This window comes from Balaenoptera physalus (genome assembly GCF_965194825.1).
Source record: "Balaenoptera physalus genome assembly, chromosome: 11".
Classification (NCBI taxonomy): domain Eukaryota; kingdom Metazoa; phylum Chordata; class Mammalia; order Artiodactyla; family Balaenopteridae; genus Balaenoptera; species Balaenoptera physalus.
The window spans coordinates 21,206,134-21,229,973 of NC_138896.1; the positions used below are offsets into that span (position 1 = coordinate 21,206,134).

A 23,840-nucleotide genomic window follows, 5' to 3' on the forward strand; every position below is an offset into this window, starting at 1 on the left:
GTCATCTTGTTGCTCTTTATAGAACATTTCTTTTTCGCTTTTCTTGTAGCTGTTTTTCCCCTGTTAGCACTCAGTATGTCTGGGCGCGGGAAGCAAGGAGGCAAAGCTCGCGCCAAGGCTAAGACCCGCTCCTCGCGAGCTGGGCTTCAGTTTCCCGTAGGGCGAGTGCACCGCCTGCTCCGCAAGGGCAACTATTCCGAGCGAGTAGGTGCCGGGGCCCCCGTGTACCTGGCGGCGGTGCTGGAGTACCTGACGGCTGAGATCCTGGAGCTGGCGGGCAACGCGGCCCGCGACAACAAGAAGACGCGTATCATCCCGCGCCACCTGCAGCTGGCCATCCGCAACGACGAGGAGCTCAACAAGCTCCTAGGTCGCGTGACTATCGCTCAGGGTGGCGTCTTGCCCAACATCCAGGCTGTGCTGCTGCCTAAGAAGACCGAGAGCCACCACAAGGCCAAGGGCAAGTGAAACGTTTAGCAGTTCTTCAGTCCCCGTTCTGAAAATCAAAGGCTCTTTTCAGAGCCACCCACTTTTTCTCGGAAAGCGCTGAAATACTTCGTAAGTGTAGGAGACATGTTCAAGTCTTAATGTGTAGTTACGCTTAAGTTTTGTTTATACTAGCTTGTTAAAAGTTTTGCATTTAAAAATGGGAAACCGCTCCCATCTTTGCCACAAAGGGGTTAAATTGTTAGCCGTTGGTCACATTTTATGCACCATAAATTCTTAGAAAAATTTATGAAACTAGCTTTCTGCCATCCCTTTAGCTGAAAAGATGCAATACGTTTGTAAACTCACATAAAGAATCCCTGTTAAGGGAATTCTGTGTGAAGACATAAATTAGGGCTTTTAGGCTATGGATAACCTATGTATGTAAATGACAAGACAGACCATAATGCCTCATGTTGAGTGGTGGTTTTGTATGTGCACGAGGTATATACATTATTGCATATACATGTATAGTCAAACGAACTTGGTGTCCAAAAGTAATACATGAATAAAATAAATGGGAGAACAAAGGAGGAATAGCTGACCAATGACATGTCTGGGCGGGCTTTTTAAATTCTGCGAATGATGCCATCATTAGTGAGAACTGTTTAGTCCATTGGTTGTTTCTCTTTTCAGAAAAATGCAATGAATGAAGTACACTAAAATCTATACTAAAGGAAACCTTACTGTTATGAACTCAATTCAAAGTGGACTGTAAACTTGAAATAAAATTTCGATAGCTCATTTAATCTTTAATGGAATCCAACCATATTTCTCCTGAAGGCAACGTGAGAACCAATTGGATCACAGCGCGGGAACTAGGAATCAGACTGATCTGCACCTATAAATAAGGTCAGAACCGGCACCAGCACCATACTACTCTCCAGCCAGTTTTCTTTTCTGTTATCGTCATGGCTCGTACAAAGCAGACCGCTCGCAAGTCCACCGGCGGCAAGGCGCCGCGCAAGCAGCTGGCCACCAAGGCGGCCCGCAAGAGCGCGCCGGCCACGGGCGGCGTGAAGAAGCCGTACCGCTACCGGCACGGTGGCCCTGCGCGAGATCCGCCGCTACCAGAAGTCCACGGAGCTGCTCATCCGCAAGCTGCCGTTCCAGCGACTGGTGCGCGAGATCGCGCAGGACTTCAAGACCGACCTGCGCTTCCAGAGCTCGGCCGTCATGGCGCTGCAGGAGGCGTGCGAGGCCTACCTGGTGGGGCTCTTCGAGGACACCAACCTGTGTGCCATCCACGCCAAGCGCGTCACCATCATGCCCAAGGACATCCAGCCTGCCCGCCGCATCCGCGGGGAGAGGGCGTAACCCAAGGCTATTGCTTACTCTGAACTGAAAAAGGCTCTTTTTAGAGCCACCTACTTTGTCGATAGAACTGTTGCAATGCTTTCCCTTCTTTTACCTCCCTAGGCAGTTAATAAGCAATAATCCGAAGAAAAACCTCTCTCTACTCTTTCTTTCTGTCTTATAGCAGGATATAAATTCTGTACTGGAGACTGCACGGTCTGTTTAGACCAGAGAGGCTCCAGAGGAATCTAACAAACCTCGCTGTTCGTTTCCTCCCATATATTTACCTTCTCACAGTTTGCTGCCCTTAGAAGCCTAAAAGTACTTTTTTTTGTCCTGTCATTTCTCTACAAATCTAGTCTTTGTTGAAGATGCTATGTAAACTGGAGTTATAAGCCACCTCTTTGGATTACTTTCTCCTGGGTCTCTGCTATTGTATGTATGAAATATACATGTTAACAAACCTGTTTATTTTTCCTTTGCTAATCTGTGTTTTGTTACAGGGGCCCTAGCTGAGAACCAAGATATACAGCGGGAAAATTCGTGACCACCAACACCACCACCCGCCCTCCACCTGGGAAAAGGAAAGAAGATTGAATTAAAATCAAACGAGCAAATTTAGATGGAAAAGGTTTATTGTCCTATGGTACAATTATATTATTACCTTTACGTTATCTTTTCTACTGGAAAGAGATAATAGTCATCTCTAATGGACAAAAATCATTGAAATTTTCAATATCCTATAAATTAGCATCTAAATTCATAGACACTTCAGCTATTAGACCCTAATAAATAGTTAAACAGAAACTCTTTCCCGTAGAATAACTAAAAAACTTGGGCAGGCTTTTTAGACTATGTTCTCATATGACAACAAAATGAAATTCAGTCAGTTCCTTTACCTTAATTTGATATTTATATATATCTTAACAGATTTCAGAGCTGTTCTGCAGTGACCAGAACCTTTCGTTTATCCTCAGTGAGCCCATGCCTGATAAAGAATATGCTTTCCTGTCTGCAATTTCCACCTTCCTGTATGCTGCTTACCAATGATGATTTGCCATGACGTTGAGTGACAAGTGTTCAATTTTCCGGGCCTAAAGAAAAAGGTGAAAAGAACCAGCACCTCTCCTAAATCCCCCTTTATTTCCAATCAAGTCACAATCACATGATATCTCACTTGCATTTTTTTTCAAAAAGGCAAAATCAGGATTCAGCAAATAAAAATGAGCATGTGTCAAAGAGCTTCACTTTTCAATAAATGAACCAACAGGTAAAATTCCATGGTAGGTTCAAAGAACATTTAATAAATTAGGGTACTTACAGAAAATGTAACAAAGATATGTTAGAACAGGATTGTTAAATTAGTTTAAAATAAAATTATTTTATTATCCAATAGGTCATAAATCTTCCACTGGACAGAAATTATTTGCCTCTCTGCCAAACAAAGCTCTGCCAGTTAAGTAACTTCACTAATTTTGGTACCTACAGTCAATAGTAAATAGATGATCTAAGTACATTTTTATAGAATCCTTGTGTGGTCTATAACCTTGTATATTGGACATCATGGGCCCTCCTTTTTTCCTTACTTCCAAGTCTCAGACAATTTTTCTCACACTGAGGCAGGAGATAGATGAGCCCCAGGCTGAGCAGCTGGAGCTTGTCGCCTGTGGACAGATACTCCAAGACCAAGATAATAGCAGGAGCAGAGAGGAGCTGAGTCCTGCCCAGATAAAAGATAAAGAGACCACATATACCTCATTCTCGAGGTCAAGGAAACCTTCCAGACTACACATGCGCAGAAACACTCCTTGGAGGTCAAATAAGGAGGGGGCACCATCCCATAGTAAGTGATGTCAGCCTACCCATAGGCATCTTTGCTAGAATCCATCTTGGCTAAGAGATGCAGGAGCACACATGGCAGGACCCTGAGATAATCCAAATACGACTCAGAACCAAGAAAAGCAAGATGATTGGCCAAAAGAAACCTGGAAGAGATGCCCCGTATAAGTGATTTAAACTACTGCGAGCACTCAACATTCTCTCTGAGTTCACCCATGTGTACCTATTGAGAAATGGAATATTTCCTGCCATATCAGTAAACAAAGGATGTCACAGTCAGCAGCGCTTGCAGCCCTCCAATGTGAGCTGCTGAGCCCTGCGGGAACTTAGGAAGGAAAGAATACCCGCCACCTAGCAGCCATCAGACTGCAGCCACTCCATACAGTGAGCCCTGAGGAAACTCGGGATGTGAAAATACAGGATACTGGCCCCAGACAGCTGAGGTGCATATCAAAGGAATAAGTTCGGTAAGCCCAGACTCTTGCATCTTCCCATACATAGAAAAGAGCTAAATTCCTTAACTTGAGATATCTAGTTTCCTTTAATTAACAATAATCTTTTGATGTTCCTGACTAACTGCCTTTTGTTGCAAAATGTCTATAAAACCTGGCTCTCCCCTAGTTCCCTCAGGGTTACTTGAGATGCTGCCTCCCAGGCTTTTAAGTCCTAAAAATCTCCGCCGAGGGGCTTCCCTGGTGCGCAGTGGTTGACAATCTGCCTGCTAATGCAGGGGACACGGGTTCGAGCCCTGGTCTGGGAAGATCCCGCATGCCGCGGAGCAACTAGGCCCGTGAGCCACAACTACTGAGCCTGCGCGTCTGGAGCCTGTGCTCCGCAACAAGAGAGGCCACGATAGTGAGAGGCCCGCGCTTGCCGCAACTAGAGAAAGCCCTCGCACAGAAACGAAGACCCAACACAGCCAAAAATAATTAATTAATTAAAAAAAATAATAAATCTCCGCCAAATAAAACATAACTCTCAATTTTTAGGCGGTGAATATTTTTTAAGTCCACACTATTCACGAGTACTCTTTTTCCTCCTCATAAACACTTTAGTTGTTTCACTACTTCCCGTCTCTTTGTGGGAATTCATTTCTGCAAAGCCAGGGGGCCAGGGGCCTTGTCACTGGCCACTGTCCCTGGTGGTCTGGTGGCTGGGATTCAGCACTCTCACTACCGTGGCCTGACTTCAGTCTCTAGCCCGGGAACTGAAATCCTGCAGGCTGAGGCCACCCAAGATCAACACAGTGAATCCTTACCAAAAAAAAAAAAAAAAAAAAAAAAAAAAAAAAAATATATATATATATATATATACACATACACACACATATATGTATATAAATATATATATAAACTTTCAAGATAAATTTCTATGACACACCGTGGTGCAACTCCTTGACATTCTTATTTTACTCATGAATCAAATAATGGACACTTTAACTTTTTATTCTTTCTAGACTCCAAAGTAATTTACCTGATTTTTTAACCTCATTCTCTCTTGGTCTTTACCTACTTTCCAGAAATAGTAAACTGTTTTCTGGCCTTCCTTCTTTTAAGGAAATGCTTTCGTACTTCTACTAAATGATTTCTTTTCTTCTTTTTTTTATAAAACCACTGAGTGCACAATCTATCAAACACAATCTATCAATCAAAGAACACTCACTGCTCTCATAATCAGTTCTGAATGTTCCCTCTCAAGAAACACACTTTTGGGAAAAAAAAATAAGCATAAATTTTCAGGTACTCTCCATTTCCTGATATTCTGCCCTTGAAGAATTCTAAGGTCAACAATGTTTCTAGTATTCATCTTTTCTTGCCTTGATAAGTAATGGTTTATTCCACAAGCCTGCCTTAGTTCTCTAATGTGATTTTATTTTTTTATTTATTTTTGCAATGCTTCATTCTAGTTGAGACGAGTATCTGTAATTGGGTTTCTTAGAAATACATTGAATGTCCACTGTGTTCCAAAGCCCATGATAGCAAGGTTGGATACAGAGCAAGAAACAGAGAGGGGAAAGGAAAAATTCTAGAGCACCACTGACCAGAGAAAACAATGCAAGGCAAACATTTAATGAAAAAATTTTCAGTAGCCACATTTTAAAAAGCAAAGAGATGCAATATTTTAAATAATATATTGCATTTAACCCGAAACATCCAAGATATGTTCATTTCAACATGTAATAAATATAGAGATATTATTAATGCAATATCTTACATTCTTTTTTTCAATCTAAATCTACCAAATTAGGTTTATATTTTAGTCATTTGGACACTAATTTTTTACTGGAAATGATTTGTATTTAAATTACATACACTTTGTTGTTTAAAATTAAGTTCACATGCCCAGGTTGTTCAAACACACCTAAAAATTTCCAATAACTGTAATGGAGTATCAGCCTTTAAATTTAAATTAATTAAAATTAAGTAAAATTAAAAATTCAGCTCCTCAGCAACATCAATCCCATTCCAAATGCTCAAAAGTTATTCTTGACTACTTTATCAGACAATACAGTCCTAGGGGGAATTGTGTTTGGAGCGTGGAGATGGCAATGGAGACTGCGGGTTAAATTGGGGGAGTTATATAAATTTAAATGTAATCATGTAAGTTTAGCACTGACTTCTTAAATAAAAAGTTTGCACACAAAACGATATGGAGATTATGAAAGCAACTGAACATAGGCCCAGATGGCAAAATACTAGATTGAGAGATTTAAGAATATTGGGGAGAAAGTCAGTCTGTGGAGCATGAAGATGGAATTTCCACAGGTAATTACAGTAGTCCTCAATGACTGTGTTGAGCATTTGACCAAAAATTCACCTTTTGATTTTCAGAACACCTTTGTGATGTCGGGGTTAACATTTCCATTCTACAAGTGAAGAAAATAAACAAAAAAAATAAGAAAACACCTGTCACAAAACAGGTCCTGGACGTCAGAAGGTGAAAGCTAGCAAGTACTGAGGGCGCAAGCAATGGAGTCATACCTCCCAAAAACAAACACGCCAGCGGGAAAGCCTTGTTGCCCAATGGATTTCAGAAATTTCCTCGCTCCCTAAGACAAGTTTACCACCATAACTATTTCACCTTCATTTAAAGTATACAAAAATGCTTCTCTGGGAAGAGAGAAGGCAGGGACTCGTTTGCATTTCAGATATGCGTTTAAAATGAGAGGCAATGTACAATTTCGGTTAATGACTTGGCCTAAATATCCAAACTTGAAAAACAGATGCTGGCTTAATAGGTACAATTATTTCATTCCCTTGATAAACAAGAGAACTTTTTTAAATGCCCTTAAACAGGAGGTGTTAAACTGAATTCAGAGAATGAGCAGACAAAGCAATCTTCTCTTTTCGGCTCCGCCCCACTGACGCTCAGGCATGGTGGGCGGGGATAAATTAGGTTACGAACTAGCCCCTCCCCCTACCCACCCTCATTTGCAGTTTTCAAAAAGGTCCGCTGCCGGGTTTTAAATGCGAATTTCGGTTTGCTCTCCATATTTGTGAGTACAGTACCTGACCTAGTGGCAGTGATGTCTGGACGTGGCAAAGGCGGGAAGGGCTTGGGTAAAGGGGGCGCCAAGCGCCACCGCAAAGTCCTGCGGGATAACATTCAAGGGATCACAAAACCTGCAATCCGTCGCCTGGCTCGTCGTGGTGGAGTAAAGCGCATCTCAGGTCTTATTTACGAAGAGACCCGCGGGGTTTTGAAAGTGTTTCTGGAGAACGTAATTCGGGACGCGGTCACCTATACCGAGCACGCCAAGCGCAAGACTGTCACGGCCATGGACGTGGTCTACGCGCTCAAGCGCCAGGGACGCACCCTTTACGGATTTGGCGGTTAAGTCGGCACCCACAAACTAATTTTCTGTAACGATGCCCAAGGCCCTTTTCAGGGCCACCTAACTACTCGTTTGAAAGAGTTCGTTGCACTGAATTGGTGTTTTCAGTTTTTTTTGTCAGGAATTTGAGTTCTTAAGTTTGTTAGATTTTTGGGTGCAGTTGCTTTAATGCAGCTCATGTTTGCTTAGGTTTGAGTGCATCAAACGTTTACACCGTGTTGCAGTTTTAATGCCACACGATGGCTTTTCCAGTGTAGAACCCTTAAGCGTCCCACATTGTTTGAATAGCATTTCTGATTCTTAGGAATTCTCGGTCTTGCAAAATTAACCAGTGAACTTTAAGATTTTACTGATTTATTAGGTTTTCCGAAATACGAAATTACTGTTTGACAATAAGCTATGAATAGTGATGGGGGACAAATATAGGTAATGCCATATTGGCCTGCTCAAATCTCACTCAAAACTTTGGTAAATTTTATTCAGCCCCTAGTAGGGCAACTCAAGGGAAGAGGTATAATGAAAGAAGCTAAGACTGTAGAGAGTGAAGGCACCCATGAGGAGGCCCAGGTGGCACATGGGCCGTTTCTTCTCTCCCTTAAAAGCATTTATATTTGGATTATATAAACTGCTTACCAGATGTTTTTTAATCTACAAAGAATTTGGGATTTGTCTCCTGCCTTTTCAAATCTATTCCCTGGTAGTCTGTAATAAAGCAACAACTTTAATTCATCTCAAGAATCCTCCGGTTTCTTTTCTCAACTATAATGTCAGAAACCGAGCTACATGGGCATCTAGCCCTGTGCTGGGACGCCGCCACACCAAAGGTTTTCTCATGTTGTCAGTATTTGCAAAGGAAAAGGGGAAAGAAGTCCCCAAATTAATAAATGAACAAATTCTTCTGTGTCTTGGCTTCAAAAGAAAGTCACTGGAAGAGGCCTGTTTAAAAGGAGTTCAAGGTATTAGGTGCCTTTTCCTTACATAGGTTTCCTGCCTGCAGGCCATTTGAACCAATCCCAGTACTGTGGCGGCAGGGGTGTGGGGAGGGGCTTGGGAAAGAAGGAGCAATTGTTAGTTAACTGTCTTTTGGTCCTGCTGGGTCCTGTGATGGTCTCTTAAGGTGGCCCCCAGAATTTCCCCTCTTGAGGTTCACCCTTGTGTGATCAAGTCCCTTGAGTGTGGATGTGACCTGTGACTTGCTTTTAACCATCAAACCAGGTGACCATAGGTGACAGGATGTAAAAAAATTTGTGTATATGACTATGTTATCTAGGATTGTAACATCCTTGACTCTTGCATGCTGGTTTTGATGAATCAATTAACCCTGTTGTCAGGCCCAAATGACAAGAAACTCACAGGGCTATTTAGGAACTGAGGGAGGCCTTCAACTAACAGCCCATAAGGGCTTCAAGCCAACAGCCAACAAGAAAATAAGACCCTCAGTCTTAAAACTACAAAGAACCAACCAGTAAATGAGTTTGGAAGCGGATATTTCCCCAAACATCCAAGAGACCTCAGTCCTGCATAACACCTCAACAGCATCCTCACAGAGGACCCAGCTAAACCTTGCCTAGACCCACAGAATCTGTGAGATAATACATGTGTGTTGTCTGAAGCTAGAAATTTCAAGGCAATCTGTTATGCAGCAATAAAGACAGCCAACACATTTGGCGTCTTCATCAATCCATGTCATCGAAAATGACAGATATGATGAACTGAAACTGCAATCTTTATCTAACGGAAGACCTCCATTAAAAAAAAAAAAAAAAAAAACTTTAATGTGAACAACATTGTTTCACAACTATGTGAACCTCTACTCACACACCCAATACTGACCTGGCACATACATTGGTAGTGTCTTGCTGGCCGCCCAAATAGCAAGTCTATAAGCCGTGAGAAGCACTAAAAGCAATTTATCGAAGTCATTTTGCTTTCAGCAATACAGAAACTATCAAAATATTAACTCGGGAAAACTGTACATTTCATTCCATATACCCTGTTCTCCCTGCACTTGTACATCTTTTCTTACTCTTGTTTTTTGTTTCTTCTTTTTTTTTTCCTCCTGTGTAAATGAATACTGAACCTAACACTGACTGAAGGCAAGGAATACAAAAATGAAATATAAAAGAAAAATGAGTCAAATTGAGTATTTCCGACCCCGCTTCAGCACCATGTAGGGTTGATTATATCAATAATAGCCTCAAGACCAAATAAAGTGAAAATATTTTCTTTTTAATACAAATTTGAAAATTCACCTTTGAAAGAGTATACTTGTAGTTGAGATTAAACTCTGAGGTTCCAGTAAATACCCCAGGCCTAGTCCAGTATATACTGTGTAACTGAGATTCCGAGCCTTTGTAAAGTATGAACACCTTCTCATGAGTTAATATTTGTGAAGCACATAAAATTATTTTGTTGTAACATGGGCATTATATTTAAAACAAGGAACCCAAATACAAGTACCAGCATTACACAACTTTAAGTCCACAGCTACTCACTATAAAATTTTCAATCTAAGCAATGACTAGGTACAAGAACAATTTAAAGATTTTAAGAAATAAAAACACAAAACCCAGAATACTAGAACTTCCTACTGGTTCCTACAACACATATTTCAAATTCTTTGCTGCACTGAAGAACAAAAATTCAAATAAACCTCTCATACTGCAATACTGTTTCCTGCACTTTAAAGAATGACTGTAAAAAAAAAAAAGAAAAGAAAAACATGTTTTTAAAATACTGACAAATCTTCATATTATAGATCTCAATATGCAAAAATGAGTGGCTCTAAAAAGAAACATTGTGAAGTGCTAGAGTCATAGAAAAATTTACTTGGAGCTGGTGTACTTGGTGACAGCCTTGGTGCCCTCGGACACGGCGTGCTTGGCCAGCACCCCGGGGAACAGCAGGCCCACGGCCTTCTGAATCTCCCTGAATGTGATGGTCAAGTGCTTGTTTCAATGCACCAGGAGCAACGCCTCGCCCGCGATGCAAAGATGTTATTGATGAACGAGTTCATGATGCCCATGGCCTTGGACGAGATGCCGGGGTCCGAGTGGACCTACTTCACTTTACAGACATAGATAAAGATAGAATAGCCCTCCTTATGGCCGCACTTGCGTTTCCTACCATTTTTTTCCTAAACCTGAGTCACTGCCTTTTTGGAGCCCTTTTTTGCGGTGGGACAGACTTAGCCGGCTCTGGCATGGTAAACAAAGTGAGCAAAATTGGTGGATTAAAAGAACGAAAACAAAATGGACATCGCGAGTATTTACATCAAGGATATACAAACGAACACTCACAAAGCTAAACTTTGATTGGACAAAAGCTGACCAATAGGTTACTAGTATGTAAACTAGGATTCAAAAACTCCCTTTTTTATTGGATCAAGAATGAACCCTTTTGTATATTCCTATTGGTTGATTTACAACACTGTTATGAGACTATAAATTCATTCACACACAAAAAAATCAATGTTTTTTGTTGTAATTAAATGAAAGTCTTCGCGTTTGGATACGGAAACCAGGTAAGGAAATCCTGTTATCTAGCCCAGTCCAGTCCTGACCGCAGCTCTGTCGGGTTTGTCCGGGACACCTTGGGACTCTCGGAAAGAGTCCCGAAATGCCAGCCCATTGCAGTATTATCAAGAAAGACTCGATCGCCGCCATCTTTTTAAGGTTCCACATTGCAAAGCTTTTCATGACGGCTCTCACCATTAGACCCAGGCTGACATCTTAAATGCATCAAAACCAAACAACAGAGCCAAATAACCAGTTTTGAGTCAAACATGACACTAAAGATCCAGGGATTCCAGGATATTGGGATTTTGCTGCGTGTCCCCTGAATAATACAAAATTCCTTACATCTTAACAGTATTTCCTAGAAGACCATGTTACAGTGAACTAGATGTTTACGGTCAATGTGGAACAGGATTCATGAGATGCTTAGACGATGGATTTTTAAATAGAGGGAAGGCCTGGGACTAAGATCCGATGAAAACGGGTTAACTGCAGAAAATGGCGGGTGTCTAAAGTCTAAAGAACTTTTCCGAACACATTCTATTTTGTATATCCAAACAGGAGAAAAGTTGAAGAATATTAAATGAGTAATGTGTTTTTGGACAATACTTGAGTGTGTGGGTATTATCGATAAAACAGCTCGGAAAAAAAAAATTTTTTTTTTTTTTTTTTAAGGGGCTGGGAAGATGTCTGCTAATTGAAATTCACCAATCCCAAACTTGCACCGAATGGATAAACCAATCCTAAATCGATCGGAGCACTTCCGGAATTTAGCAGCGGATGACTAACAGGAATTGCCCACAATCCAATCAGAGTGATTCTGTTCCTGTATAAATATAGAAGCAAACCTTCCAGTTTAGTCCCTTTATTTTGCAGATAAGTAATGGCGCGTACAAAGCAAACCGCTCGTAAGTCGACTGGCGGCAAAGCGCCGCGCAAGCAGCTGGCCACCAAGGCGGCCCGGAAGAGTGCGCCGGCCACGGGCGGCGTGAAGAAGCCGCACCGCTACCGGCCTGGCACGGTGGCCCTGCGCGAGATCCGCCGCTACCAGAAGTCCACGGAGCTGCTCATCCGCAAGCTGCCTTTCCAGCGCCTGGTGCGCGAGATCGCGCAGGACTTCAAGACCGACTTGCGCTTCCAGAGCTCGGCCGTGATGGCGCTGCAGGAGGCGTGCGAGGCCTACCTGGTGGGGCTCTTCGAGGACACTAACCTGTGTGCCATCCACGCCAAGCGCGTCACCATCATGCCCAAAGACATCCAGCTTGCCCGCCGCATCCGCGGGGAGAGAGCATAAATTATTATTGCCAACAAGTGCCAACTTAAAACCCAAAGGCTCTTTTCAGAGCCACCTATAATTTCACTTTGAGGAACTGTATCGCAAGGGAACAGAAAATCCCCACGACCCCCACCAAGACAAGGCTGGAGGAGAGCAGAGCTCCCTTCCCCCCCCCAAGTATTCTATGTACCAATCCCAGGAAAGGACAGTCACCCCTGCACACTCTGTCTTCCATATAAGAACAGGACATTGACCCCTGAAACTACTTTTCCTCTGCAATCCTTAAAGTTATTTGAGAAACAACCAGGGGAAAATAGGTGATATATAAATATTCTTATCCTCTTAACCCCTAAAAGAGAAATAAACCTCCCATGTGAAGATATCCTTATACCAGTATGAGAATAGAAAGTATCCTTAATAGAATTTGGGAATTAATGCTAAGAAAGCTGTATAAGCAAACTTCATTTGTCTGCTACCCCAAGTACAAGCCATATATATGTGTGTGTATATATATATATATGTATGTATATATATATGTATATGGCATATATATATAATGTAAATATATATATAGCCTGCTTTGGTTACTTCGGTGGTCTCATTTCTGAATGACCTCCGTGCATACAAATTGTTTTTTTCCCCCGTTAATCTATGTCAATTTAATTATTAGATCAGGCAAAATAATTCAAATTTCCCTCTCCCTGATACAAGAAGTCCAGGGATGACGTCAGGTATGAGAAAAAGGGTGGGTCCTTGACAAACCTGGAAAGCATCCTAGGGATGCTTTATGTGACATGCACACACATACACGTGTGTGCACATGAACATGAACATATTCAAGGATCCAGGCTGAGTACTACTGGAGAGCAGTTTGGTGTTAACTTATTTGCTTCTGTACTGAGCAATACATCCTCTGGTAAAGGTCGTCATACTTTCTGTACTGAAAATAGAGACCTGGTACCCAAAAAATGGGTTCCATGGGATTTCCAGAGTTCAACTTCCAGCAGCACCACCAGCAGAGTGGGCAGCAGTGGTGTCAGTGATACAGTTGGGCATAGCACTAGTGCACCATATCTGGGGCCTGAACTAATAAGTATGTTCAGCACACCAGGAATTTATAGGTTGTTGCAGCATATAACTGAAAATTCAGATTGTGCAGAATGTGTCTGCACCCTGCATGAGAAACATGATATAGTCACTAAGGCAGAACTTAGGCTTTGCCATAATCACCTATTATTCATCCTCAAAGAGCCAATGAGACAACAGCTCCCAACTTTCCTCTAACAAATGCAGAATCCTAGGACAAACCCTAGAGCAATGCCAGGTTTGTAGATTCAGTTAGGTTTTACAGACGTTGGCAATGGGAACGCCCAGCCTTATTCCTGGGTTTACTCCAGGTCTGGGGGGATTAGGCAACACTGGAGGCTCTTCAGGAGCTAAGTGAATACCTCTGCAGAAAAGTGAGAACACACGTCCCATGGCAGGAACCAAAGAAACTGGACACCAACAGTTTATTTAACAAACGTCGCAGACTGTTACTGGAGCAAATCCTCAGCTACAGAAACCAGAAGTCACACTTCAGAAACAGTGGGAATAGCTCAGTGCAATGTTTTTGAACCTTGAAGTAAAGCTGCAAGTGATAATGGCAATGCAATGTGATTTCTATGTGATTACTGAAAGGCTTTTTAGGCTCCCAGTCATCATCGCAGCACTTCTGCCATTTTAAAAAATGTAATTTTCAGGTGGAATGCAGGAAATACAAAAAGCAAACCAAAATTGGGGGGGGTGCGGAGCAGCTGGGGAGAAACAACAAAAATTCTGTGCATGAAAGTCCATAACAGCTTTATTTATAAATTAGAAACAACTTAATATCTTTCAACTGGTGAATGGTTAAGTAAATTCTCATACCCCATGCAATGCAATCCTACTCAGCAATAAAAAGGGAGGCTATTGATACATGCAACTACCTAGATGGGTAATGCTTAGTGAAAAAAGCCAGTCTCAAAATGCTACATTTTGTATTATTCCATGTATATAACATTCTCAAAATGGCAATTCTAGAGGTGGATAACAGATTAGTGATTGCCCCAGGACAGGGGAGAAGTGGGTGGATGTGAATATAAAAGTGTTACATTAAAGAGTTCGTTGGTGATCATGGAACAGTTTTGTGTCAGCGTTGAGATGGTAGTGACATAAAATTGCACAGGGCTGCACACACACACACACACACACACACACACAAATGGGTGCATGGAAACACTGGTGAGAGCTGAATAAGGCCTGTAGGCTAGTTAAAAGTACTTTGCCAATGTCAATTACCTGCCTTTGATATTATAATATAATAAGATTCACCATTAGGGGAAACTAGGTTCGAGGAACTCTAGGTACTATTGGAGCAACTTTTTGTGAATTTAGTTATTTCAAAATAACAATGTAAAAAGAGCTGTGATCTTTCTTTAGCAGTTGCTACTGTGTATTGCTTTGGATTCCAAGGCTTGTTTAACAAATTAATGTTCTTTTTTTGGTGTGTTTTGTTTTGTTTTTGCATAAATAGCAGTGTTTTCCTTTCTTCTGGCTGTTCTAGTGATGAATTGTTCTAGTGATGTCCATTGAACAGAAGTTTGGTTCGTTTATGTTGGTGCGTGATTTTTTAGCTATTGCTGCCACTACCTCAAAAGTAAATTGAGTTTTGAAATTTGATATTTGTAATCTCAAATTTACTGATGGGGTAATTTGGTTGAGCTACTGCTCAGATCTTAGGACAGTGTGCTTGGTATATCATAGTGTGAAGTAAAAATAATCTCTTATTTTGAACATTCTATTTATTCCAAGGACATCATTTAAATCATAGTGCTCCCATGTGCTCGACAATTTTTTTTAAATAATATAAAAATCTAGGAAAGATCACATTTTTACTTCTGGCACTTGCATAAAATCTCTTTGCCTAACATTGGCGTTTATGATAGCTTTGCATGAGTTCCATGCACCAACCACAGGAAAGGACAATCACCCCTCCACCCTCTGTCCTCTATATAAGAACAGGGTATTATTAGCCCCTGACAATTTACATTCCTTTCCTCTGCAATCCTTCACTGTTCAAATTTATATGCTTACTCTGTATAAGTGAAAGCACACTGTACAAACTGGTGTTATATTAGAAATGTTCTGAAATCTTTCCATGTGTCTTAGGCCTGTCGGTATTATAAATACTTTGTTTTTAAGAACAAAGTCCAGGGCGATAGAAATTTCTTGTTCACGAACTAGATGCTATTTTGTTTACAATAACTCCATTATCCATAGTATTGATCCTATTTTATGGATAAGGCCACTGAGTCTCAGATAGATTAATAAACATGCCCGATAATACAGTTTGAGAGCAGCTTGCTCATGGATTCCAAGCCCAAAGCCTGGCGTGGTTGCTTGTCAATATATTTATAAATTTGTTTTGGGAATTTGGGCTTAAAGGCCAGTGGCAAAGATCCAAGAATATATGGAATGGATAAATCTTTAAACACATACAAACATACTTAAACGAGGCAATTCCCTTTGTGTATACATTTGATGCTTCTGTTTAAAGATTCTTATTTTCTGAATACCAGTAAAACGCCCTAGCGCCTGTTCACTTCAGGTCTTAGAAGCAAGGGGCGGGGACTCAGTACGGTTTCCCGCCTTTCTGGTCTTTCAGTTTTCACAAAGGTCCGCACAATCGCTACATAATGGGCTGCAGGTTGATAGTGTTAGACTCTCTCAGCTGCTGTGTTTAGTTTTTCTCTGCCATGTCTGGACGCGGCAAGGGCGGGAAAGGCCTGGGGAAAGGGGGAGCCAAGCGCCACCGCAAGGTTCTGCGTGATAACATCCAGGGCATCACCAAGCCTGCCATCCGCCGTCTGGCCCGGCGTGGCGGTGTGAAGCGCATTTCCGGTCTCATCTACGAGGAGACCCGCGGGGTGCTGAAGGTGTTCTTGGAGAACGTGATCCGGGATGCCGTCACCTACACCGAGCACGCCAAGCGCAAGACTGTCACCGCCATGGATGTGGTCTACGCGCTCAAGCGCCAGGGACGCACTCTCTATGGCTTCGGCGGCTAAGATTGAGCTTTGTAAGGTTTTTCTCTTTTCTGTAGCAAAGTTAAAAGGCCCTTTTCAGGGCCACCTACTCTTTCTATGAAAGAGCTCACACTTACCATTTGGTAGTCTGTAGGGTAGTTCGGTACAGATGGAAGAAATGAAGCACAGAAACGTTGCTTAGCCACAGTTGGGTCTTCAGTCCCTAAAGTGCTTTCACAATGCTGGAGGTGTTACTATCGCCGTTGCTGATGTATAGATTAACTCTGAGGACCAACAGGTGGCTAGTGGCTAAATGTGGACACGCAGCTGGTAAGTAAAGGATCATGAGTTCTTTGAGTAGAAATATTTGGGGTGTCTCCACAGACACTAGAGTACAGCTCTTACATGGCTTATATATATACTAAATTAAACTAAATTATGAAAATGTGACAAGACAAAGGAGCTTGGGCTAGGATAGTTAATGGTAGAAAAGGAACTAGGAAGATAAGGGCTAGTTTAACAATGCAGAGTTCTTTCTGCTTTAAGCTTCCTATCTGGTGATAAGAATGCTATTTTCTTCCTGGTACAGGGAGGGAATCTTCCATATGGGAGTTTGATTTCCTGTTTTTAGAAGGAAAATAGGTCAGAGTGCTCTTTTGCACCTGCTGTTTTTCAAGTGCCTTTAGCTCAAAATAACTCAAACAAAAGTGGCATATTTTAGGGTGACATATTCTGCCACCCTTCACCTCCAAGCACACTACCAGGCAACTTTCCCAGAGGTCACAGCAGAAAGGCTCACAGACCAAATTAAAATGCTTAGAAATTCTAATCAATTTAAACCATGTTGCAAAAAGCATGGGGAAATAGATGGACAGCACAGCATACTTAGGATAAGACAAGCAGGTGGAAGGTCCTCACTAGATGAATCCTGTTATTTACACAATGTTCATATAATCTCTTTTGCTCTCTGCCACATCAGCCTTCCTTCCTGATGATGGGCTTCTGAGGACCAGAGTTAAGTTGAACAAGGGGACTGAGCCGGTGGAAGGTAGCTGGGCCAATCACACACAGTTGCTCTATTAAACATCCAGGGGTATATTTGCTTGGTCTATAGTTGTTACTCACCAATGGGTTTTGTCTGCATCCTATGGACAGAGGTCAAGTGGGTGGCTGACTTAAGATATCAAGTATGAGATGCCTCATAGATACTGAGAATTTTATGTGCCTCATGAATGTGTGGTGCCTACTTGGTCCTTCAATCCCATCCTCTCTGTGTTCAGCACACGTTTAGTCTCTGAGTCTAACGTATACTTAGACGTAACTTAACGTATACTCAGTCCTTCGCAGAACTGAGCACTCTTCTGTAACATAGAGAATCCCCCTTACACCTGCCTCCTCTCCCCTCACTCTTCCCTGCTCTTTCCTCAGCCAAATACCTGCTACTCCTTCTGGGCCCGGCTGTCATGTTGAAACGGGGCAGGACCCTATGGTTCTTGCCCACCCCCGTCCCCCCCAGGTCCTCAGCCTGACTTTTGTCTGTGGAAAGACTAATTTAGCCAAAGAATAAGTTTAATCAGAGAAGTGAGAAAATACAGAAACAAAGGAAAACTGTCAAAGAAGACCAAATAATAATAGTTTAGTCCTTAAGCATAGTCAAGGACCTTTAGTTCCTCCTCAAGGGCTGTAGATAATATTCTGAGCCACATCCTGTAAACTGTCTTGTAGGTACGGAAATCCCCGCCAGGTGGAAGAAGTTAACTACATGATGACCAGACCGTAGCCATGACATAAGCTGCCACAAATCCGAGAAATGGCCTCAAAGAAATGGGAACAAACCGACCCTGGAAGTAAAGACTAACTGTACTTAATAATCAAGATGATGCTGGTCAGACCACCACATGACCAATTTCAAGATGCCTGTGAGAGCTGACTGTACTGTTTCTGCATGTAGCGCCCTCCCTCAGGCTGGAAAAGCTCTTGCCCACTGATTGTCAGTGGGGGGAAGTCAGTCTTTGGACAGGCGTTCGCCCTCCCCCTCCCCCCACCCCAGTTGCTGGCATCCAAAATAAAGCAAACTTTCCTTCCTACCAACCTTGCCTCTTTATTGGCTTCTGAGCAGCAAGCAGCCAGACCCCACTTTCGGTTACAATATGACCTTCTTCCTCATATCCTCATCGTTCCCTTGCCTGCAAAGGGCTCTAACAATGAAATTTCTGACCATCAGTGTTCCTACTTGAATATAGTCTATCTTTATTTTTTCTAATTGTTTTTGTTTAACCTTCTGGTTCAACCAAGCTATAAATTACTGGAAGTTAGGGCTAAGCTTTCTTCTTTCCTGGTGTCACTCATATTTCAATGCATAGACTGAAAATTCAAGGAGGATACACTAACTTGGGGCAAAACACAATTACACCCTTATTGTGTAGCCTTCAAACCCAGCGTTGGCAGAGGCAATCTGCCACGGGCCCTGAGGGTTCTTACTGGGTGTGCCAAGCATGCCATTTATCAGGGTTGAGGAACCTTAAAGAATGGGGTAGTGGCTATCCCCAGACAAAGAGCAAATTTGCTTGGTACACTCAGTTCAATCCCCCAAGCTGTACCGTGGCTGTGATGCAAACCCACTGTGTGTGCAGTATCCGCCTGGGCTCCTCCAGGTCGCCCCTGTGGGACTTGGTGGACAAGGGGATCCAATGCAAAATTGCTGCTTGCTGTGCTGTGCTGTAATAAAGCCTCTTGTCTCTGACCTAGGAGTGTTGTGTGTACTGCCAGCAGCCATGAAAGACTTACAGGTTATCTTATTATCTTGTAACTAGGGTAAGATCCCAGACTCTTCACAAACTCTGACACAAAGTGAAGAAGAAGGAGAAGAAGAAGAAGAAGAAGAAGAAGGAGAAGGAGAAGAAGAAAGAAGGAGAAGGCAGCGAGGTGGAGAGGGAGGGGGAGGAGGAGGAGGAGAAGCGGGGGGAGAGAGAGAGAGGGTGCCAGTGCAGCATTTTATTCCAGGGAGATCCTCAATAGCTGTCTGCCCCTCTTGGTGGCACTATCAGGCCTGGAATAAATGTTAGGCTGTCCAGCCTCAGAATCTCTCTTTCTCTCTCTCTCTCTCTTTTTTCCTACACGGCATGATGAAATTTGCAACTCACTCAGATTTCTGCAGTGGGAGAGAGTGATTGTAGATTGGGAATAATGCAGGTAGAGAGACCTGTCAGGCCACTATAGGGATTAGAAAGCTATATAGGAGAAACAAAACTTTCCTCTACCCTTTTAGGGTCTCTAGCTGGGCCTGAGAATTAAGTTGACATAAAACAGATTAACATGAGAAAAGCACACACATTTTATTTAATCTTTTTACATGTACATGGGAGTCTTCACAGGAAAATGAAGACCCAAAAAGCAGTTAAGCCTAAGTGCTTATATACTAGGTTGAACAAAGAATAGTAATTGTGAAATAGCAACTAAAATATATGGGGAGACTAAAGGAAGATAAGGATTATTTTAACAAGGTCTGTTTGTATAGATTCTCTCATCCGGGACTCCCCATTTCTGGTGATAAGAATGTTCATTTCCTCCTGCTATAGGGATGGCACCTTTCACATGGGATAATCATCTGCTTTCGAGAAGAAAAGGGGAGATCAGAGCCCCATTCTTGCATTAGCTGGTTTTCAAGCGCCTTAGCTCAAAAAAATCCTTATGCCAAAGTGGCATATTTTGGGGTGGCATATTCTGCTCCATTTCAGCTGATATTCAATTTTGGGGGTGCAAAGATGTCTCACCATTTATGGCACACTCTGGAAGAGACGGCTCAAAGAGGATCTATGAACTGATAATGGAGAACAAGAGTTTGTTAATTGAGTAGAACCACAGAACAGAGGAATAGGACCCAAAGAAGCAAACTGAGAAGGATCATGGAGAACAATAGGATCCGGGTTAGGAAGAAAGGTACCACAAAACACTGTGAGAAGATTGTGAAGGCAGGAGTAATAAACAGCGTCAGATGTGCGTGGTTTTGGCCATTCGAAGGTCACTGGTAACTATGCCAAGGATATATTTAGTGAGTGATTTGTGAAGAAGTCATATAATCATGAAAAGACATGAGGATAGTGACTCCAGATTACCCAAAGCTTGGAGATTTGATAAATGGGAAGGATCTAGTAATTGGTAGAGGTATGGATTAAATTGAGAGACACTGAAACATATTTATATGTGGATGGGAAGGAGCCAGTAGAAAGAGGAATAAAATTTTAAGCTGGGATATCACTATGATTAGATCAGGATGACCAACTAATTTATTGTGCAAATAAGTTATTGATAGTGGAAGTTGGCTCCATTAATAACTATCTTAAGATAACAGGGACAGAATGAAACTGTCTCTGGGTGTGTTTTCACTGACACAAACACAAAGCTTCTGGGAGTGAAAGATTTAGAACACAGGTGGCAGGGTGAGCATGAGAAGGCCTGAAGAGCATCTCTTCCGCCTGGTGGGAAAATGGAGAGGTAAGGATGCAGTCAGAGGTGGGATGGCCATATGAAAGAATTTGTCGCATTATCAACATTTTGTAAACAAAGCATTAAGATTGCTGACCTCTTAGTCATGTTAGAGTTCCAACGCGTCCTCAGGAGTACACTAGATAAGACAAAACTTTATAATGTCTCTTCCACCCGATTTGAGTTCACTAACTATGGCTCTATCTATCCAGAGCTATCTGCAACGTTTTCTGTAGGAAGAAGGCTGCTTAAAGGCCCCAGGTGCCCTCTTCAGGACAGTAGATGCAGGGTCATTGGGACACTCTGGATAAGTTAATTTTAATGTTTTCGGAGTAAAACAAACTCAAACATGCTGAAATTAGAAAACTGATGCCACGTCAAATGCAATTCACTTCTGTTGAATCTGAGTAAAAACTCCAGCAGTTCTACTGCACGAGATTTTGTTTTTGGCATGTCTGAGAGCCGCCATCTTGAGATGATGTCTAACTCGGAAAAGACCAAAAAAACGCGACAGCCGGGGTCTACAAAGAAAGAGTGACTGCCTTAATTAAAATCGGCACCCAGTATTAATATAAAGCATCAAATATTACCTTTGATTTTCCTTTGTGTTAGATAACAGCCCTTCATATGACCAAGTGGGTGGCCCTGAGAAGGGCCTTTTGTGAGTAAACAAGAGCTTTACAGCCGAAGACCACGTAGAAACTTAGCCGCCGAAACCATACAGAGTGCGTCCCTGGCGTTTGAGCGCGTAAACCACGTCCATAGCGGTGACAGTCTTGCGCTTAGCGTGCTCGGTGTAGGTGACAGCGTCGCGAATCACATTCTCCAAGAACACCTTCAGCACCCCGCGGGTCTCCTCATAGATGAGACCAGAAATACGCTTCACTCCACCACGCCGGGCCAGGCGGCGGATAGCAGGCTTGGTGATGCCCTGGATGTTATCGCGGAGAACTTTACGATGACGCTTGGCACCCCCCTTCCCCAGACCCTTCCCACCCTTGCCTCGACCTGACATAACTAGTAACTACTACTAAACTCTTACAGCGCCTAACAGTGGCCTGCAGCCTCTTATATATCAGTTTTACGGACCTATTAGGAAACTGAAACAGCGGGGGCGGGAACGAGACCTCTGCCCCCGCCTCTTCCCCTCCTCACTGGCCGTCTGCTATTGCCTAGCAGGGAAGGGGGCGGGGAAATGCGACTCAGTCTCTGTTTCCTGTTTCCTGGTTGGGGTCCAGAGTCGCTGGTTTTGTGGACTCTACTCGTGTGCCTGTGGGTTTTCTCAATTAATATTGTACAAGTCTCCTCACCACTTTTGTTATTTAACACAAGGAGGCAGTACCGCCACTTTTGTCTACAAAAGGGAGAGAAAGCAGAATAAAATTAATTTGAAAACATGAAGATACTTTAAAAAAATGTAAGTATTCTTAAAAACTCTAGTAATACTTATTAAGTTTGGCTAATCCTGAACGTTTCCGTTTGGCAAAGCGTTTACATAGCCATCGTTTTTCAGCATTCCTGATAAAGAGGGAGGTCTAGGAAGGGGAGCCAACGTTAAATGAATTTCCGCTCTTTTCTCCCCAATTTATAAAGCACTATTTACATTGTGAGGATGAAGAATCCCAGGATTGAAGACCTAATCCTGTTCTAATAAGTGGTATTGTTGGGGTTAGAACTGAGGCCTTCTGATTCTGTGGCCTTATGTCCTTGCCACCTACCACCGAGCTATGTCATTAAAGCATTGAAGATACATCAGGATGAATAAGTTTGCAAATTAACAGAATTTTAAAATAATAATTAGAGTGAAATACTGTCCAAGTAAAAAGGGGAACTGAAGTTCTACACACATAAGTATTGATATGTTTAATAGACAAATGCCAACATTACTCAGTCCACAGATTCACATTGAGTGCCTTCTATGTAACTACAGAGGTGATTTAAAAAAAAAAAAAAAAAGCCTTCTCTGCTGGTGTTTACCATATAGGCAGTCAGAGGATTATTAACTTCCTTGAGTCACAAACTTTTTGAGATTCAGTTCAGGTGCAGTTACCTGTGGATTTAGACATTATCTCCCCTGCTCTCCTTTTTGAGAAAAGCACTAAACAAAAATCATTGATTCATTGCATGCATGCATTCAACAATTTAGGGTCTACTATACGCCAAGAATGGTGTACAAATACCAGGTTTACAAAGACAATCACACATTCTTTTAAAGAACTCACACTCTAGCAGAAGGAAGAGAAAAGTAAACGCGGGGTGAGAGGCCATATAATCAGCCCAGCATCCTCCTAGATTCATCCTGGTAGTGATGGGTGGAGCAGCCGTATCCCAGCAACATCAGCATCACCTGGGAGCTTGTTAGACATACAGAATTTCAGGACCAACCCCAAATCTACTGAATTGATAGGACATTTTTAAGATCCTCAAGTGAGTGGTTTGCTCATTCAAGTTTGAAAAGAATTGTTTTAGAGTTGTGCTTTGCTATATTATATTAGCCACTAGCCACACATGCTCATTTAAATTTAAATTAATTAAAATTAAATAAAATTAAAAATTAATTTCTTCAGTCACTCTAACTACCTTTAGGTAAGTGCTCAATAATCACAGGCAAGTGTAGTTGTTTTCTGTTCTACAGTGCAGATACGGAACATTTCCATCATTGCAATGGGTTGCATTGGGCTGTATTGTGATAGAGAACTTCTTCTGGAGAACTTCTAGTCCAGACTGGGAAAGAGAGTGTGGTAGGTATCTGAGAATGAGGCTTGCTGCAGGAAATGAGGATTGGAGTATTTTTGAGTTATAATAGAAATTAGTCATCTTCTGTGTGTACCAGATATTACAGATACACAGAGGGACATGTAAAAAGGAAAGTGGAAGTTTGAGAGTAGTAGTGTCCTTTTTAGGAAATAAAATGAATAATATTGATATATAGTTGTGCTTGAAGGGGAGTTTCAAGTGGTAGAGTGTCCTCAGGTGAGACCATCTGATAGGAAATTAAAATAGATGTGATTTCTCATTACCCTTCTGAACACATTACATTGTAACACAATGCTCTATTTGCT

At 42.1% G+C, this 23,840-nt stretch overlaps 5 protein-coding genes and 2 pseudogenes across 11 annotated transcripts; 5 read left to right on the forward strand and 2 right to left on the reverse strand.

Annotated features, from left to right (window-relative positions):
- Positions 1–71: 71 nt before the first annotated feature.
- On the forward strand, positions 72–4,236 carry LOC309637855 (histone H2A type 1-B). Of its 3 annotated transcripts, none has more exons than XM_082413090.1 (3): positions 72–558; positions 1,123–1,338; positions 2,286–4,236. In XM_082413090.1, the coding sequence occupies exon 1, from the start codon at positions 76–78 to the stop codon at positions 466–468; it is 393 nt and encodes a 130-aa protein (XP_082269216.1). In that variant the 5' UTR covers positions 72–75; the 3' UTR covers positions 469–558; positions 1,123–1,338; positions 2,286–4,236. The 3 variants fall into 3 exon arrangements, with proteins under 3 accessions (XP_082269216.1, XP_082269217.1, XP_082269215.1); XM_082413091.1 differs by having other exon boundaries at positions 1,270–1,338; XM_082413089.1 differs by having other exon boundaries at positions 72–1,338.
- LOC309637852 (histone H3.1 pseudogene) lies at positions 1,330–2,292 on the forward strand (annotated as a pseudogene). The gene has a single exon. The product of its transcript is annotated as a histone H3.1 pseudogene (transcript).
- Positions 4,237–4,247: 11 nt separating the features above from the next.
- On the forward strand, positions 4,248–7,465 carry LOC309637868 (histone H4). The gene has a single exon (XM_082413099.1). The coding sequence runs from the start codon at positions 7,148–7,150 to the stop codon at positions 7,457–7,459; it is 312 nt and encodes a 103-aa protein (XP_082269225.1). The 5' UTR covers positions 4,248–7,147; the 3' UTR covers positions 7,460–7,465.
- A 2,816-nt stretch (positions 7,466–10,281) lies between these two features.
- On the reverse strand, positions 10,282–10,660 carry LOC309637863 (histone H2B type 2-E pseudogene; annotated as a pseudogene). The gene has a single exon. The product of its transcript is annotated as a histone H2B type 2-E pseudogene (transcript).
- Positions 10,661–11,842: 1,182 nt separating this feature from the next.
- Positions 11,843–14,767, forward strand: LOC309637847 (histone H3.1). The gene has a single exon (XM_082413081.1). It carries the CDS (start codon positions 11,855–11,857, stop codon positions 12,263–12,265), a length of 411 nt encoding a protein of 136 aa, XP_082269207.1. The 5' UTR covers positions 11,843–11,854; the 3' UTR covers positions 12,266–14,767.
- An 89-nt stretch (positions 14,768–14,856) lies between these two features.
- Positions 14,857–19,148, forward strand: LOC309637867 (histone H4). 2 transcript variants are annotated; one of them, XM_082413098.1, is made up of 2 exons: positions 14,857–16,346; positions 19,107–19,148. In XM_082413098.1, exon 1 carries the CDS (start codon positions 16,024–16,026, stop codon positions 16,333–16,335), a length of 312 nt encoding a protein of 103 aa, XP_082269224.1. In that variant the 5' UTR covers positions 14,857–16,023; the 3' UTR covers positions 16,336–16,346; positions 19,107–19,148. The 2 variants fall into 2 exon arrangements, with proteins under 2 accessions (XP_082269224.1, XP_082269223.1); XM_082413097.1 differs by lacking the exon at positions 19,107–19,148 and adding an exon at positions 18,019–18,908.
- Positions 19,149–19,401: 253 nt separating this feature from the next.
- On the reverse strand, positions 19,402–23,087 carry LOC309637865 (histone H4). Of its 2 annotated transcripts, none has more exons than XM_082413095.1 (2): positions 21,369–23,087; positions 19,402–20,768 (listed from the first exon to the last, which is right to left on the reverse strand). In XM_082413095.1, the coding sequence occupies exon 1, from the start codon at positions 21,791–21,793 to the stop codon at positions 21,482–21,484; it is 312 nt and encodes a 103-aa protein (XP_082269221.1). In that variant the 5' UTR covers positions 21,794–23,087; the 3' UTR covers positions 19,402–20,768; positions 21,369–21,481. The 2 variants fall into 2 exon arrangements, with proteins under 2 accessions (XP_082269221.1, XP_082269220.1); XM_082413094.1 differs by having other exon boundaries at positions 19,404–20,113.
- Positions 23,088–23,840: the final 753 nt, after the last annotated feature.

What these genes read in the sequence shown, in the direction of transcription:
- LOC309637855 (XM_082413089.1), top strand. Translation starts at nt 76, where the DNA reads ATGTCTGGGCGCGGGAAGCAAGGAGGCAAAGCTCGCGCCAAGGCTAAG.
- LOC309637868 (XM_082413099.1), top strand. Translation starts at nt 7,148, where the DNA reads ATGTCTGGACGTGGCAAAGGCGGGAAGGGCTTGGGTAAAGGGGGCGCC.
- LOC309637847 (XM_082413081.1), top strand. Translation starts at nt 11,855, where the DNA reads ATGGCGCGTACAAAGCAAACCGCTCGTAAGTCGACTGGCGGCAAAGCG.
- LOC309637867 (XM_082413098.1), top strand. Translation starts at nt 16,024, where the DNA reads ATGTCTGGACGCGGCAAGGGCGGGAAAGGCCTGGGGAAAGGGGGAGCC.
- LOC309637865 (XM_082413095.1), bottom strand. Translation starts at nt 21,793, where the DNA reads ATGTCAGGTCGAGGCAAGGGTGGGAAGGGTCTGGGGAAGGGGGGTGCC.